General features: G+C 48.1%; 1 protein-coding gene across 1 annotated transcript; it reads left to right on the top strand.

Moving 5' to 3' along the window:
* The first annotated feature begins 3,101 nt into the window (after window positions 1-3,101).
* Window positions 3,102-5,029, top strand: Il36a (interleukin 36 alpha). The gene is made up of 4 exons (XM_005340258.1): window positions 3,102-3,111; window positions 3,201-3,314; window positions 3,763-3,902; window positions 4,817-5,029. The coding sequence occupies exons 1-4, from the start codon at window positions 3,102-3,104 to the stop codon at window positions 5,027-5,029; spliced, it is 477 nt and encodes a 158-aa protein (XP_005340315.1).
* The last annotated feature ends 10,992 nt before the right edge of the window (window positions 5,030-16,021 follow it).

Raw genomic sequence — 16,021 nt, 5'->3', positions numbered from 1 at the left:
GGCTTTCTCACCTCTTTCAGCTGGAAATGTGGCACTATGTGACCATAGGTTGAAGCTGAGGGAAGGACACTGGTGCAACGTGGTGGGTGAGGTGGGCATCTGGGCTAACTGCTCATGCTTCACATACATGCCCTCCCTGCAAGGAGGAGGCTTAATTCTTACTTTGTAATTTGATAGTTTGAAAGGACTCATCATAATGGACAATTCCAATAGTTTCTTGGTGCCTCATTATGCAAGTGTTCTGTCACCACCAGGGCCCAGAAATCGATCAAGAACCATTTGTCAAAAAATGTACACTTTTCTGCTATAGAGAATTCTTTGCTGGAAACATATTCATAGTTATTTCCTTAAGTCATCCTCTGCTCATGATGAATTTTGAGTTTCTGAGAACAACTTGACTTACCTTTAATCTGGAAAGAAATTTTGCAGAGTAGAGTATGAAATGCAGCATTATAAGGTATTATCTATCGTCTCCTGATTTCCACTATTGTAGTAGAGAAGTCAGCTGCCGGTCTTCTGCTCCCTTGAACGAAAGATCTTTTAATTTTTTTGCCACTTCTACTGTTTAAGTTTTGTCTTTGGTCCTATAGAAATTTCATTCTGATGGGTTTATATGCACATTTCTTTTTATTATTGTACTTGGGATTTTTTTTTTTTTTAGTGTTTCTTGAACTTGTAGCTTGGCATCTTGTAGCTTGGGTTTTAGGATGTGTCAGCCATTCTCTTTTCAAATAGTGACTCTGTCCCATTTGTCTTTTCTCCTATGACTTGAATCAATGTTCCAAACCTTCTCACTTAGTTCTCCAAATCCTCTCCACGTTCTTTTACATTTTCCTGCATTCCTCTGTCTGGGATGCAATATGTGTTTCTTCTCATTTACTTTCCAATTTACTAACTCTCTTCTGTGTGCTGCTGAATACAGTTATTTACGTTATTGATTTTTTGTATTTATAGAAGTGCTCCTTGACTTTTTCAGTCTGTCACTTTGCATAGTTTTCTATTCAGAAAAAAACCGGTATGTTTGCCATTTGTTTCTTAGATGTGGTTAGGGCAGTAGTTTTAAGCTCAGTGCATAATCATTACAAACTCTGAAGATTGTGTGGGTATACATCTGTTGCTTCCTTTTGTTTGTTTCTTTTCCTTTCTCCCTCTTTGGTTCTCTTTCTTATGATCTTGTTTACTTGTATGCCTGGTAATCTTCAACTACTTGTGACTGGTGCCCTTTAAAATCTGAGTGTTTCTGCCTTCCTCTAAAGAGGCTTTCTTTTGGATTTTGATGGAATAAGTTTGGATTACATTAAACCAAATAAAATTTGAGCTCATGACTCAATGAACTTGTGAGTCCTGAGGTGAAAATCCCTGTGAGGGTGTGTCTACGGCCACAGCTTTCCAGTGATAGCTTCTTTGAATCTTTCCCCTTTGTTCTGTGCTGGGACAGCCCACTCCACAGTTCCCAGAACCCTGGAGAAAAGCAAAGGTGGGTCCAGATCTTGTGAGCTGTCACTGTCCCAGTTCAAGCACACCCTGAGCCTTGACCTCTTTCTTGTGCTGGTGTGACTACATTACTGAGCATGAGTGTGTGCAGAACATACAGCAGTTTTGATGCTCCTTTGTCTCAGATCATGATTTCTTAGGTCTGGATTGGGGCCTGAGATTTTGCATTTCTCTCATGCTTCCAGATGATGCCAATGCCTCACCCACAGATCACACTTTGAGTCTCGAGGATGCGCACAATTGTGAAGGCTGCAAATCCTAATTCTGAACATGTCTTTCTAATACCAGCCTCTCACTTTTGCACCCTGAATACTATGTTAGTTTGGGTTGCTCCCAAGGCAGACTCTGGGTGTGGGGATCTCATTTGGGAGATGATCTCGGGAATGTCAATAAAGGGAATGCTAATAGTTACCATCATGGGTAACTGGTCCTGGGATCCCCATGGACTGTCTGAGGAGCTCTCATATTGTCCCACCAGAGGACGGAGAGGCTGGGATATTTATCCACCAGTCCCTTCACCTATTGTCAGAAGTTGTCCATGCACCAGTAGACTGGTGCTGGGACCCACCAGAAAGGTTGGGAGACATCAACAGCATTGTCTCAGCTTCTCGTTGGGGAAGACCTGATGTCAGGCACTGCAGGCTCAGAGCACTGGGGCACCTGGCAGCCTGGCTCCCTTCCCCTGTAACAACATAGTGACCAGGAGTCCACTGAGGGGGACAAGCCCCAGGAGCTGGCCTTGCTGTGGGTGAGGCTCCTTTGGTGGAGAAGCGGCACGCATGGTAGCTTTGAGAAGCTGGAAGAGGGCCCACTGAGGTTGGCATTTGCCTGGTCTGAGATTGTCAGAAGATGAAGTGACCATGGTCTAGGGCTGGCTAGCAGCTGTAGAGGTCTTGGGAGACCTATGCAACCTTGCAACCTTGCACCTGCTGGTGGATCCTGCTGTCAGGAATAACGTGGCTGCATATCATTTGACATCACAAGAGGATAGTCATCTGCCCTGGGACAGTCCCATCATGTTCTTTTCCTCAAAGCCAGTTTCTGTGACACTATTTCCTGGTTGTTGGTCTTAAAGTCTCCTCCTTTTGTAGAAGGCTTGGATAAGTCATGACTATGCTACAATTGATATTTATTAATATAAATACTAAGCAAATCCCAGGACACCAGGAACTAGTGATTGCCTAACCTGCCATTTAGTTCCGGCTCTAATGAGGCAGAACCTTCTTCCTTCCCTGGGTGGATAAAAGACCTGACCCTGGTGAAGCACCCAAGTGCAATAGAAGCCACAACTCACAAAGGCAGGGACACAGGGTCCTGTATAAGCAGGGTACAGTGATAGCCAGCCCCTGGGAAATCTGCTGACCTCTGCTTTCCTCTTGCTTCTGTCCTGTTAGGAGTCTAGGCCCAGGTGGAGCAGGAGTCGTAGGTGTGACTGCTTCTGCTGAATCCAAGAAGCTAAGGAAGCCTGGTGCTTCTGAGAGCACAGATTTTGACTGGGGTCTCTGTTGGGCAGCCCTCCAACTCTGGGTCACTCTGTAGCTTGGGACTGACTCAGTCAGCACAGAAACAGTTCTGGAGCTCAGCAGTTCTGAAGCAACACCACCATAATGGCCAAAGGTACAGATCTTCACCGAAAGGCAAGGGCTTGGAAAGGGGGCACCCTGAACCCTCTGCTGCACACATTTGCATTTTGACTTTCTCTTCAGCATTAGCCTCGGAAGTACCGTCCAGGAGGTATGTTCAGGATCTCAACCACCGCGCGTGGGTTCTTCAGGACCAGACCCTCATGATAGTCCCAAGGAAGGAACGGATGGTTCCAAGTGAGTAGCCAAGGCCTGGTGCAGGCAGCCCCTTTGGCCAGTGCTGCTGTGGACAGCCTTGCATTTCACAGTTGGTATGGTTTCTGGGTCTCCAGAGAGAAGGTCCCCTGTGGGCAATGATGGACAGAGGGTGGGTGGTCCAGGGGTTGTCTGGGACTACAGGAACGAGTCCAGGCAGGCTGAAGGGAGAGAGTGGAAGACCTTCTCTGTGAAATTGCAAAGAGTTAGACCAAAGAGTGGGATCTACCAGAAGGTTCGATTTTGAATCCACCAGAGGCTGACTTTTATAAGGGAAGGAATTCCTCAGGGACAAGGGGGTGGCGAGGGACAGGGTGGCCACTCTGTAAGAGCTGGTCAGGCGATTGCAGCCTCTGCTGCCTTCAATCTCTGCACAGAGAGGCCATCTGTCGAAGGGGCGACGGATTCACACTTTTTGCATTGTTCCCAGTCACCGTCACCTTGATGCCATGCAGACACCTGGAGACCCTTGAGAAGGACAGAGGGAAACCCATGTACCTAGGACTGTTGGAGCCCAATTGCTGCCTGTTTTGTAAAAAGGACGGGGAGCAACCAGTGTTGCAGCTTGAGGTAAGGCCAGCAAGCGAGGGTCTACCGTTGCCCGACAGGGAGAAGATGCCCACCTGTCTTTCAAGGTGCTCATTTGAAGGAACCTGTGGTTTTAGAATCTTTCAGAAGACAGTTCGCTATTCTTATGCATGTTTATTTTTGGTTCTTTTGGGGTTGCCAAAGGTATTTCGTGTATTGTGAAAGGATAAGAAATAAATGGTAGTGGTGTTTTGAATCCATTTGCTAAAATCACTCATTCTACAAAAGTGATTTAGTAGGGAGAGGGCTGAGCCTGGACGGGAGCTGGTTGCATTCCATGCTTTTGTGATGACGTCAGGGTGTATCCTGGTGTTGCATGTGACTAAAAAGAATTTTTGGAAAAGGATTTTGACAAGGAGAAAGGCTCTTAAAGTGGTTCCTGACTCCAACACACACACACACACACACACACACACACACATTCTCTCTCTCTCTCTCTCTCTCACTGGGTAAAATCACCAAGGACATTTTTAGCCAACCTATCACAGAGGGCATGACTTGATTAAAAAAATTTTTTTTTGAAATTGTTTGCCATTTTAAGTAAACAAAGATAGGTCTCTAAAACAAATATTTCAATAATTGTGATTTTTCCCAATATTTTAAAAAATTACCAGACACTCAATTCAATGATAAGATATGAGACAGCGGTTGTAAAGTTAGGGATGATTTTGTCCCCTGGCTTCTGGGAAGAGCTCAGAAACAGTGGTGGCCAGGCCAGTCCCCGGGGTCTGCATGATCCTCACTCCCTGGTGTGAAACCAAGCTCTCCAGGCCTGCGTTAGAGACTGGGGATACAAACCTAGATGGGCAACGCAATTATAGAAATGCCTGTCTGCAAGGAACATGAGACAGTTCCAGAGGTGACATTTCTCCCGGGGCCCTCTTCTTACTCTTCAGGAAAGAAGCATAATAGATCTGCATGCCTTCCGTGAGCCTGTGAAGCCCTTTCTCTTCTATCACAGTGAGACCGGCAGGACCTCGACCTTCGAGTCTGTGGCCTTCCCTGGCTGGTTCATTGCCGTCTGCTCCAAAGGAGACTGTCCACTCTTTATGACCCAGGAACTGGGAAAAACCTACATCACAGACTTTGAGTTGATTAGACAGAATTGAGGTCAGCCTGGGGCTTGGGTTGATTTCCCCAGTCTAGCTCTAAAGTGCTTCTGACACGAACATTGTCACACCGACCCCTTCAAGAAGGAGAGGTAGAGTTGCCACTACTGGGCCCAGTTTTCAAGGATGGAAATCAGGTTGAAGGGAAGAGAGACAGTACCACCTCAGCCTGGGGTAGGAAGAGAGAATCAAAGGTTGGGTTTTCCACCCAAGGATTTCTGGCTGCGCCCCCCAATACATCCATGCAATGACCTAGGTTGCTTGGGAAATGACCAGGGGAAATGGAGGCCTTTGCCACAGCCATACAGCTGATACACCAAGAGAATAAATAAAGTTCTTCTTAATGTACTTGCGAGTGATGCTGCAACCAAGAAATGAGGATGGAACTCTTTTGCCTTAAATTCCAGATCTCTGGATTCTCTGATACGTCGCTCTGTGGCATTGTTTCAAGACCTTTTGGATCCCGACAGGAAGAAGCAACTATGGAAGTTTCCACAAAGAGGAGAGAGCAGAAGGAAGCCGAGCCCTCCTGGGCTTGGCTTCCCCTCCGTGGAGTCTGTATTCTGGTTTGGTGTCTGTAAAGTCCTCACCTGAAGTCTCGTCGCTCCACTTCACCAGGAGTTAAACTTGTGGAATAAAGTCTTTTCACTCAGGTGCTGTGTTGCGAGTGGGTGACGTTAATGGAGTAGCTGGTTGTGACATTGATTCCTTGCCTCATAGGGCGCTTTAGCCGCTATGGTAGGCTCACACGAAGTCTCTGGTGGCAGTCAGGGACCAGCGAGATGGTTGGAGAGGGTGATAAGTTCATAAGCCGGCTTCTCCCGGGCCCACGCTGGGTGGCTGGGACAGCAGGCTCCACCCGTAGAATCATACTCTACATCTCTGTGCATGGTGGGGTACACAGCCACCGGAAACTGCCCTCTCTACCTTGGCAAGGGTGTCTGGGAGCCTCCTGTGGGCTTTTCCTGTGAACTTACAAGCCACAAACAAATAGGGCTGTCCCTCCTTGTGAGGTGTTTATTAGGATGAAGACCTGTCCTTTCCCGTGTCTTTTTAAACACAGTTTCTTCTTATAGAATATTCCTTGAAATTTTATCCTTTGTAATAGGACAATTCTTCAAATCATCTGAATAGTCCCATTGTCATTTTTTTATCTTTTTTTTTTTTTTACTTTCTATCATGTTTTCACTTTTCCTCAAGCATTGGACATGGATGTGGGGATATTGATGACCCCCGGGCCTGGCAGGCATCATCTCTTTTTGGCATTTGAACAGCCGTGTTGCTGTTGGAGATGACAGTTTTCTTGGCACAGAGCTCTCTGAGTTTTTATTTTCTTGGGATTCCTTCAAGAAGAGGGGCTAGTTCTCCCTGTGTCGATTTCCCTGGAGCTGTGGGGTGACCGGGACACTTAGGGGGTATTGATTATCTGGGTTAATAATTAATAATTAGCTGGGTTGATGGGCACATACTGAGATGCTCGTGGACCACCTGAGGCAGATGGTCTCCTAAAGACAGAGCTGTGCAGGAGCCCGGGCCACCTTGGACGTCACCTGGAATTTTTCTAAAAGGAATTTGATTGCTTTAGGAATTTCTATTACTTACTCTCCTTTTTTTGTTTTCTTATAAATGCTTAGGACTCACGACCTTTCCTCCTAGTGCCCCCTGGGATACATGCTGTAATTTTTACATTGGCAAGAGCCCTGGACACGTGGTCACCTGCCTATGATTAGGTGTCAGAGCATCGTTACCTGAAGCTCACTGTAGTCCGGACAGTCTCCAGAACTTCATCATCTGCTGCACTAAAGCCTGATACTGTGGAAAAGCAGCTCCTTGTTTTCCTTCCCCTGGGCACCACCGTCTCCTCTCTGTTTCCACCAGTTTTCCTGACTTAGGCTCCTCGTCTTGAAGGGGATCGTGCGGTCCTTATTTGGCTGTCTGACTGGCCCATTTCACTTAGCACAATGTCCTCCAGGTTCATCCAGGCTGTCCCCAAGACTAGGATTTCCTCTTTGTTAAGGTTTCATAAAATCCCATGGCATGTGTATGCCACGTTTTCTTTACCCACCCCCATCAGGCACTTAGGTTGTTCCATGATGTGGCTTTGTGCATTAGGCCATAGTGAACTTGAGAGTGAAGAATACACATCTTTAGAAGTTGGCAGGAGACTGGAAACAGGAAACTCCTAGGCGAAAACATAGGGGAAATCTGCACGACGAGGTTTCTTAGACTTGACCCCAAGGCAGGAAACCAACGCAAATATGGCCAAGTGAGACTCAGGTTGAAGGGAAAAGCTTCTGTACAGCAAAGGAAGGTCAGAGAGCCAAGGAAATGTACGGAGCAGGAGGAATACTTGAAAACCCTGGGTCTGGTAAGAGGCTCAGACCCCAAACCCACAGGAAGCCACACAACTCAATAACTAAAGGCCAGTGTTAACTCGATTTAGAAATGGGCAAAGGCCTTGAACAGACACTTCTCCCAGGAAGACACAGAAGTGTCCAGCGGCCTTTGAAAAGCTTCCCAACATTTACTGATAACCAGGGAAATGCAGAGCCTTGGTGGGATATGGTGGGGTGCAGCTTGCGCAGATTGGGCAGGGAAGCTGGGGTGCAATCGCTGCAGGAAACAGCCTAGAGCTCCCAGAGGTTAGGAGGGGCAGCGCTGCATGGTGGGAAGCCCCTCCTCTGGGCGTGCATGTTCCCTAACCAAGACTGGGACCTGAAGGGCTGTCCGTGCTCCTCTTACTATTACGACATGTGCTTTTACTGTGGTTCATCTCCACTGTGGTCTGTTTCCAGCCATTATGTGAAGTTCACATGCATTATTTCTAAATGTCCAAGTGGGTAGGGGTCATGCTTTAATGCTATAAGTCTCTTATTGCCTATGGTCAGGTAGAATGGCCTGTATGATACTGATAATAATAATATGATATTATTATTTCCTTTGTGACTTCATGTATAAGTTTATAGATGCTCTATGAAAGCCTAAAAAATGAGTACCATGCTTTTTAGGTATGAAGTACATACATTTACACACATATGTAGACTTTTATTTATGTGTAATATAAATATGGTATAAAATTATGTTATACAGAATTACATATTTGTATATTATATGATAAGTACTTTAATATTAACAGATATATCATGCCTACTATTAAATATTGAATATATATAATATATTTATAAATGAATTTTGTTATTTTCTTTTTATATTTGAATTTCTGTTATCTTGTCTATTCAGTCTATCAATTGCTGAGAAAGGGGTCTTAAATTATGCTACTATGATAGCATTTGTTTTGGTTTGTGTTTTGGAAACTGAATGTTACTATGTTGGCCAGGCTGACCTTGAACTTCTGGGCTCCAGCCATCCTCCTGCCTCAGGGTCCTGAACAACTGCGATTATAGACATAGGCACCTCCACTTAGCTTATGACTATGTTTTTAGCCAGATTATCTTACTACTTTTCACTGTTTGCTTAAATTACTTTGGGCTCTAAATTGCTGGGTACGCTGTGTTTCCCACGTGCCGTATCTTCTCTGGTTGTTTTCCTGAGTCTGCTGTTGGCCGTGCACACCATCATTTCATCATTTAAAGGTCACATCTGCCTTTTTGCATCTTAGCATCTCTGTAATCGCGAAGCATTTCACTAAAGTAGATGGCATTTTGCATACAGTGGGCTAGGTGACAGTCATGCCTTGGTTGTCACGTGTGCAAGTATGTGTTTGGACAAATGTTCCCCTTTTGATATTTCATTCAATAAATCATCAAAAAGCCTTTTTTTTTATTTTCTTTTTTGGTATTGAGGATTGAACTCAGGGGTACTTCACCACTGACCCACGTCCCCAGCCCTATTTTGTATTTTATTTAGAGACAGGTTCTCACTGAGTTGCTTAGCACCATGCTTTTGCTGATGCTGTCTCAGCCTCCCAAGCTGCTGGGATTATAGGTGTGCACCACTGCGCCTGGCCAAAAAGCCTTTTTTTTTTTTAAGGAACACAATCCTGGTTATTGTTGACGAATCTTCCATTGACACCTCTTGAAGGTCCACAAAAGCAGCATGGTCAAAACTGTGGACAGGAGGCCAGCAGCCCCCAGGTTACTGTGGAGCACTGTGTGGGAACAAGGTGGACAGCCCACCACTAAGTGCTGTCCCTGGTGTCCTCGTTGGCACTGAAGAGGCATCACGTGGAACAAACACTGACAACTTTGTATGTTTGCTGATTCTCAAGTCTGACATACTCTATAGAACTGTATTTGGCACACAGAATACCCCCTAACAGTTCATTACTGTTAAGTAACTAGCTAAGTAGCCTTTTAATACAGAAGTACTGTGGTATTGCATAGAGATTTAGGGCACCTGGTGCTATTTGGGAATTCACTTGGATTTTGAATGGATTGGGAAAGTGTCATCAGTTTCTCATTTAATATAATGACATGATTGTTCTGTCATTTGCTGTCCATTTGCCACCCAAAACATGGTTTCCATAAGGGAAGAACCTACTTGGGGGAAAAGGTGAGCCAGGGCCTCGTGGCTGCTGCCTCAGTGTCCAGGAGAGAGCGGGAAAGAGACATGATGGAGTGTGACAGAGGCGGGGGCCCGGGGTAGCAGGTCCTTGGGCTTTTTCTGCTGTGGGGATAATGAGCTGACATGCTGTGCTCCTTAACCACACCTGAAAGTTGTCTCCATTTTACAGAAGGGGACTCTGAGGCTCAGGGCTGTGAAAGGCTTAACAGATGCCATACAGCTGGAAGGTAGTGACATGGAATTCTGAATGTGCAGCTGCCGAATGGAGTCCACAGTCCATACATCAAGGTGATGCTCAGAACTGCCTCCGTGTTGCCCCTCTGTTTCCAGCACTGGGGAAGGACAGGGAAAGGAGCTGGGAGCTGGAGCTTTGGCCCTGGAGGAGAGGCGTCCCTTTCTGCACTCCTGAAAGAGGCAGCCAAGTGCGTGTTCAGAGACCTGGGTGTCCGCCCCGGTGGCCTGCCCTGGGACTTGTAGGGAGGGGTTGTGCTTACTGGAACTCCTTTGCTCAGCCCCACGAGGGGTGTTCCCTGACCCCAGGGAGCTCACAATCTAGATGGGACAATTTCCAGGCGCCTGGCTTGGGAGAGTCCCGCCACGTGCTCCTGTCACTTGCTTTGTTCCTGCAGTGCTGGAGATTTCAGCAGCTCTGAGCTGTCTGGCCAGTGCTGCACCTGTCCTTGCCCCACCCACAGCCTCACCAGGAAGCAGCTCTCTAGAGAGAGGTACCTCCACGTGCTCCTCTGGCCAAAGACTGAACCGCCCCCTACCCCGCCCCTTCTAAGCTGGTCAGAGCACAGGGAGCTGGAAGAGAAGCCAGGTGTCCCCCAAAGTATACAGGTGAGATGGTGAGTTGGATTGTCACATCCTGCAACCTGGTGTCCACAGGAACAAGGAGGCCCGGTCCACACTGGCATCCCCCAAGTCCTGCTCATGCTGGGAAGCTGCTGGCTGCCATTCCAAGCTCCCTGCTGTGCCCCTGACCTGACTACAGATGGAGCGTCTGGGCTGGAACCAAGGGACAGCTGCTCTCCTTGAGCCGAGTTGGTGGGACCTGCTCCCTGCACCTCACAGCAGTGCTGAGGCCGGGGAAGGACTGGGGACACTGCATTTAGAGAGAAAGTGAAAAGGGGAAGCCCATTCAGGGGGCCAGACTAACCCTGTACAGAGGGGACCAGCCACCAAGTAGCAGGAAGCTGTGCTTCTCCCAGGGACGTGCCAGCTGTAAGGAGTCACAACACGTCCGTCTTGGAGTGACTACCAATTTCTCACTAAGAGGTTTTGTTCTTTAAAACTACAGACAAAATCAGAAATTCGACTGTCTGGATTATAATAGGAAGGATGAAGCATCTCATGCTAAAGTGATACGAATCCCCGTCACCAAGAAGCAGCCTCAATTTCCAGCCTGGGTGCAGAGGTTCAGATAAAACATTGCTGGATGTGACATTCCATGTCCATCTCACCTGTGCACCTTTGGGGACACAGACCCAGACCCACTTCCTGCTCCTGGCCTGACATAGACCCCTCTTCAACCAATACTCTTCCTTGATCCCATTAAAATGTAGAATACATAAGGGGAGAACAGTTCTTCTCTGCTGTTGGTGTTTCCTTCTGTTGTACATCTGACTTTCTTCTTCTCTCTCTACCCAAGTGGAGGCATGTCCATACATCCTGGTGCACACCTGCTGTCCCAGCATAATTACGGAGGCCACCTTCCACTCTTGAAAGTGCCATGTAATATGGTAAACGATGTGCTCATGCTACTTATGAAAAATAGGGATTGGCCACTGGGAGACACCTGAAATGAAGAAAGCATCCATTCCACCCTGCTCCCTTGTGATTTTCATTGTTGGAGGGCCATCCTCACATGCGGAGGCCAGGGCACTGCGGAGCCACCGGGCCTGGGTGTGCCTGCCACTCTCACAGCCTTGTTCTGTTTGTTGGTTTGTAGGAAGTCCACACTGTCAATACCAGCACCAACTGTAATAAATCAATGAATGAATAAACTTAGCCTTGTCTTAATTCTCTGTTGGTGCATACTCAAGAGGGGAAGAGGGACACTACCTGTCACACCACCCCTCAAAACCTAATGATCAACATGGCAGACCCCGATCCTTGGTTCACTGCCAACACCACTGGTATGGATGGATGCTCCCCACGCCAGACAGGCCTACTGTTGGGGTTAAGCTGGACTAACAGCTGAACCTGGGGGCAGGGCAGCACTGTGGAGGGCACCTGGCACATTGCTGGGCAGCTGCCTGTGTGCCCATTGATTTAAGATGTCATGACGCACACTTGGGTCTACCATTGGGGTCCAGCTGTGAAGGGTCATGCCTGACCGTCACGCTGCTTTAGGCCCATTAGACTGAAACCACAAGGGGCTACTCTGTGACCCAACAAAGTCAGGTTCATTGACACTTCCAAAGGGGGACTGTCCATAGCAGGGAGGGCCACCCCATCTGGGAAGACACAGGCGTGGAGGGCCACCCCACCCAGGAGAACATGGGAATAGAGGGCCACCCCACCAGGGAGGACATGGGAATAGAGGGCCAACCCACCTGGGAAAACAGAGCTAGCGTAGGAGGGAAGGGAAGGGAAGGATAATCAACTTATAAGGAGGAAAGTGTGGTTTTGGCTCGAAATTTTGCAGGTTTCCACCCAAGGTCATTTGGGGCCAATGATTTTGGGCCTGTGACCAAGTGGCACGTCATGGCGGAAGGGCATGGTAGAGCAAAACTGCTCATCCCTTGGCTGGAGACAAGAAGAAAAAAGGGCCTATGGGCTTCAAGCAAGGGCACATCCCCAGGGAGTTTCCAGGTTCCTTCCCCAGCAGCCCCCAAAATAAAAGAGAGAGAAAATAACAATGGAATAATGCAATGGGTCATGTGGGGAAGGACCAAGGGAAATGAATACACTGATAATGAACTGTGCAGGCAGGAGATAGGAAATACAGAGGAAGTTCATTCTCATACTCTGCTGCCTCACAAGTCACCTCCTCATACGTCACCTTCAGACCACTGTGCCTGACACTATGGGGACAAATCAGGAGGTGACCTGAAGGAGGCAGCCATAGATGGGAATAAACCAATCAAAGTCGAGGACTGTGAATGGAATCAGTGTAGGTGACAGTCCTGGGGCCGTGAGAACTTGGCACCTCCAGGGAAGACTGCATAGCTGAGATGTCACAGAGAGAAAGTCACCTGGAGCAGGGTTGGTGCAGGGGCCAGGTCCTCCAGGCTGTGATCCGTGGTGAAGAATATGCTTTGCTTTCCAAGTGCAAATGGCCACAGGGAGGGCATGCAACACTGGGATGCCAGGGTTGAGATTTCCCTTGTGGAGCGACCCCTGCTCCACGTGGAGGACTGATTCAGTGGGCACTGCTGACAGGTGACGAGAGGCAGATCTGTAGGCCAGGTGCACTTTGGTGGCAGGTATGGCGGTGTGATGGTGTGACTGAGGGGTTTTAGGGTAGGGAGGAACAGAAGGTGACTCCCAGATGTCTGAGATGGAGAAGCCTGGGGGGTGGAAGAGGCAGAATTAAGGGTTCCCAGTGTGACACATTCATCCTGGAAGTTCTGAGACCGTCCAGACTGGCAGCCCCCCAGTCAAATCTGGGGTGAAGAGAGAGTTCTGGGCCAGAGATTGATTTGTTGGGTTACAGCTAGAATTTAAATTCATGAGCATCCCTAGTGTCAGCCAGAGAGATGGTAGAAAGACCCAAGGATGAGTCCTGAGTAACTTCAGCCTTCAGAGGTCACTGGGGAGGAACCAGGAAATGGGAGCCAGAAGGGAAATCCAGGGAGATGGGGAAAACCCAGGAGCAGCTTGCTGCAGAACGGCCGGCAGGTGAGCGTGGAGATTGAGGACAGGGCAGGCTGGGCCTAAAGCACCGTGTCCTGGATTAGGCAACAGAGGTGTCACTGTGATGCTCCCAGGAAGGCTTGGGTGGAGAAGTCAGAAGTCAGCGTCAGACTGCAGTGTGCTGAGGGGTGGGTGGCTTATTAGTAATCAGGGACGAGCAAGTCGGAACGACAGTGAGTTGTCCTGGACACAGGGAGGGCTTGAAAATAAAGAACGTGCATGCTCCACAGTCAGGCAACTTGCTCTCTCTTGCAAGGAAAGTCGTGGGTGTGTGTGGGAGGCAGACGCTGGGATCTCTGTTGCCACATTATTTATAAGGGAAACTCCCAGAAAATGGAAACTAACTATCTAGGAAGGAATGACTGGCAGCTGCTGCAGAAACACGAGATCACGGGGTCTATCCTGAGAGAGCCCTCTAGGCAGCTGTGGTGCTGAACCCAAAATTGCACAGAGAAAAACACGGTGGTGTTACACCAATCAGGGAGATGTACTCGAGCAAGCACACACACATACATGCACAGAGGCACCAACAGAACCACCCTGTGTATTTCCACATTCCATGTGTGGAGAAATAGATCAGAGGGATCCCAGCACATAACAATGATTACCATTAAGGTGGGGAGAGGGGAACCAGGATTGGAGGAAAGGAATTTGGATTTATCTGATATGTTTTAAGTTTCTATTATTTATTTATTTATTTATTTACAAAGTAAATGCACCAATTCATTAGTGACAGCTGATGATTAACATTTTCTAAAGCGGGAGGAATGCATGGCAGGTCAAGACAGGAGTGTGAGCAGGGGCTCCGAGGGCCTCAAAGGCTGGGGTCCTGGCCATGTCCTTGGACTTGGACTTCCTCTGGCAAGATAACCAGCAGAGGGGTGAGAGAATGGGTGCCCAGGGTGGCCACTTGGTGGCTGCTGATAAGAGGCCTAACCAGAGCCACCCCTTTCTGCTCGGCCTGGGAGATCCTGCCTTGGAAGAAGTAACTGACTGGGCTTCTAAACTGTTCCACCAACTTTCCACTGCCATAATTTTTTTTATTAATGGATAGTAGTTGAACGTCTTTATGGGCCATAGTGTGACGCTTGGGTAAATTTATTCATTTTTTAATGTCCACTTATTTCCAGAGTCACATCTAACCAATATGGCCTAGGCTGACTGCTCAGTGTTATTCTCATAATTAGGAACCTTCTGCTTGTAAGGGACTCAGCACCCGGTCGGTCCATCTGTCCGTCTGTCTTTGGCATGTTTGTCTTTCCTTCTCATTGGCAGTGCAGTTCACATTAGGTCATAGACAAAACAAAAACAAACTTCTTGACTAAGTAGGAGGCAAAGATTTTCAATTTTAAGTTTGTAGATTTTTGAAAAGTTTCTCTTCCAAAGAATAAAGGGAACTGGATTTGAGGGAAGGAAAGAGCAGGAGAAAGGAAGGACGGTAGGAGCGCTTGAAGTGGACTCGGACCTGCATCCAGGTTGCTGACTGGGGGAGATTCAGGCGGACTCTTTCTGTCCAGTCATACACTGGAGGAAAGAGAGATAGGAGTTCATGCTTCAGAGACTGAACAGAAGATATGATTCTAGAGTGTTCCTTCTCCGCTGTCTGTCTTTGCTTCTCCTGTGTGTTGATGTTGGCATGATTCTCTCCATGCTGCAGATGGACAAGAGATTCACCTAGCTCCTTGCAAAGGAGGCATTTCTGCAGGATGCCCAAATCATGGAATCACAATGTTTGGGAAGTGCTTTCTGATACGGACGGAACAGAAATCCCTCTTCCTGGGCTCCCTCCTTTGATTCTTAGCTTAGGTTCAAGCAAAGAGCATCACACACCTTTACCCTGGGAGGGGATATGCCGACTCCTCTGTGGTTCCACGTCCTCTTCCTCTTCTCCCTCCTGCCACCACTGTGTCTTTGCCCCTCTCTTGGAGGCCATGGGGCAGTGTGGGTGCCTGTCTCTTGCCCATGTCCAGGGCCCCTGGAGTTGCTGGGAAGCAAACATTTACAAGCACATCCCTGCGACACTGTTTTCCAACAGCACCTGCCATTCTTCCTATAGATTTCACTATTTACAGGCTCACATGCTCTGCAGTTGTGCCTACTATGTGCCCAACTTCACTGTCATGAGTCTTTCAAGCCATCTTTAGGGTCCTCCTGTGCTGAGTCCTGACTCAGTCAGAGAAAAAAGTTGCAGCTGTGAATCCCACGGGCTTCTTCTCCTGTGTGCCCATGCAGTGGTGCCCGACATGCATGTGTGGAGGGGGGGCTTGGGAAAAGTGCATACCCTCAGCTGTGCCGAGCCCTCTGAGAGGCAGGCGGCGGACACTGGCTGGCAACCCTGGGGGACGCTCTGGGCTGTGCTTCATTTCTGCAGCACACTCAAGTAGATGTCCCAGCCACCTCACAGTCCCTGGGTCACACTGGCATGGGGGAAAGGAACAGAAGAGGCAAGCCCCAAGAACCTCTCTGTGCTTCCCCACTGCATGTTCTTTGAGGGAATCTCAGTCCCTCAGATGTTCCTCGAAGCCGACGGCTGCTTCTGCTTTTGCAGTTCAGGATCCTGCCTGACATGCTTCCCTATCAGGGGGCAATGCTATCACAGACCTCGCG

This window comes from Ictidomys tridecemlineatus, chromosome 12 (genome assembly GCF_052094955.1).
Source record: "Ictidomys tridecemlineatus isolate mIctTri1 chromosome 12, mIctTri1.hap1, whole genome shotgun sequence".
Classification (NCBI taxonomy): domain Eukaryota; kingdom Metazoa; phylum Chordata; class Mammalia; order Rodentia; family Sciuridae; genus Ictidomys; species Ictidomys tridecemlineatus.
Note: the sequence above shows the minus strand (reverse complement) of the source record. Positions and strands in the feature narration are given on the sequence as shown.

Excerpts from the sequence above, each read along its gene's own strand:
- Il36a (XM_005340258.1), top strand. Across the intron at positions 3,315-3,762 it reads GAAGGAACGGATGGTTCCAA|TCACCGTCACCTTGATGCCA; the intron begins GTGAGTAGCCAA and ends CATTGTTCCCAG. Across the intron at positions 3,903-4,816 it reads AACCAGTGTTGCAGCTTGAG|GAAAGAAGCATAATAGATCT; the intron begins GTAAGGCCAGCA and ends CTTACTCTTCAG.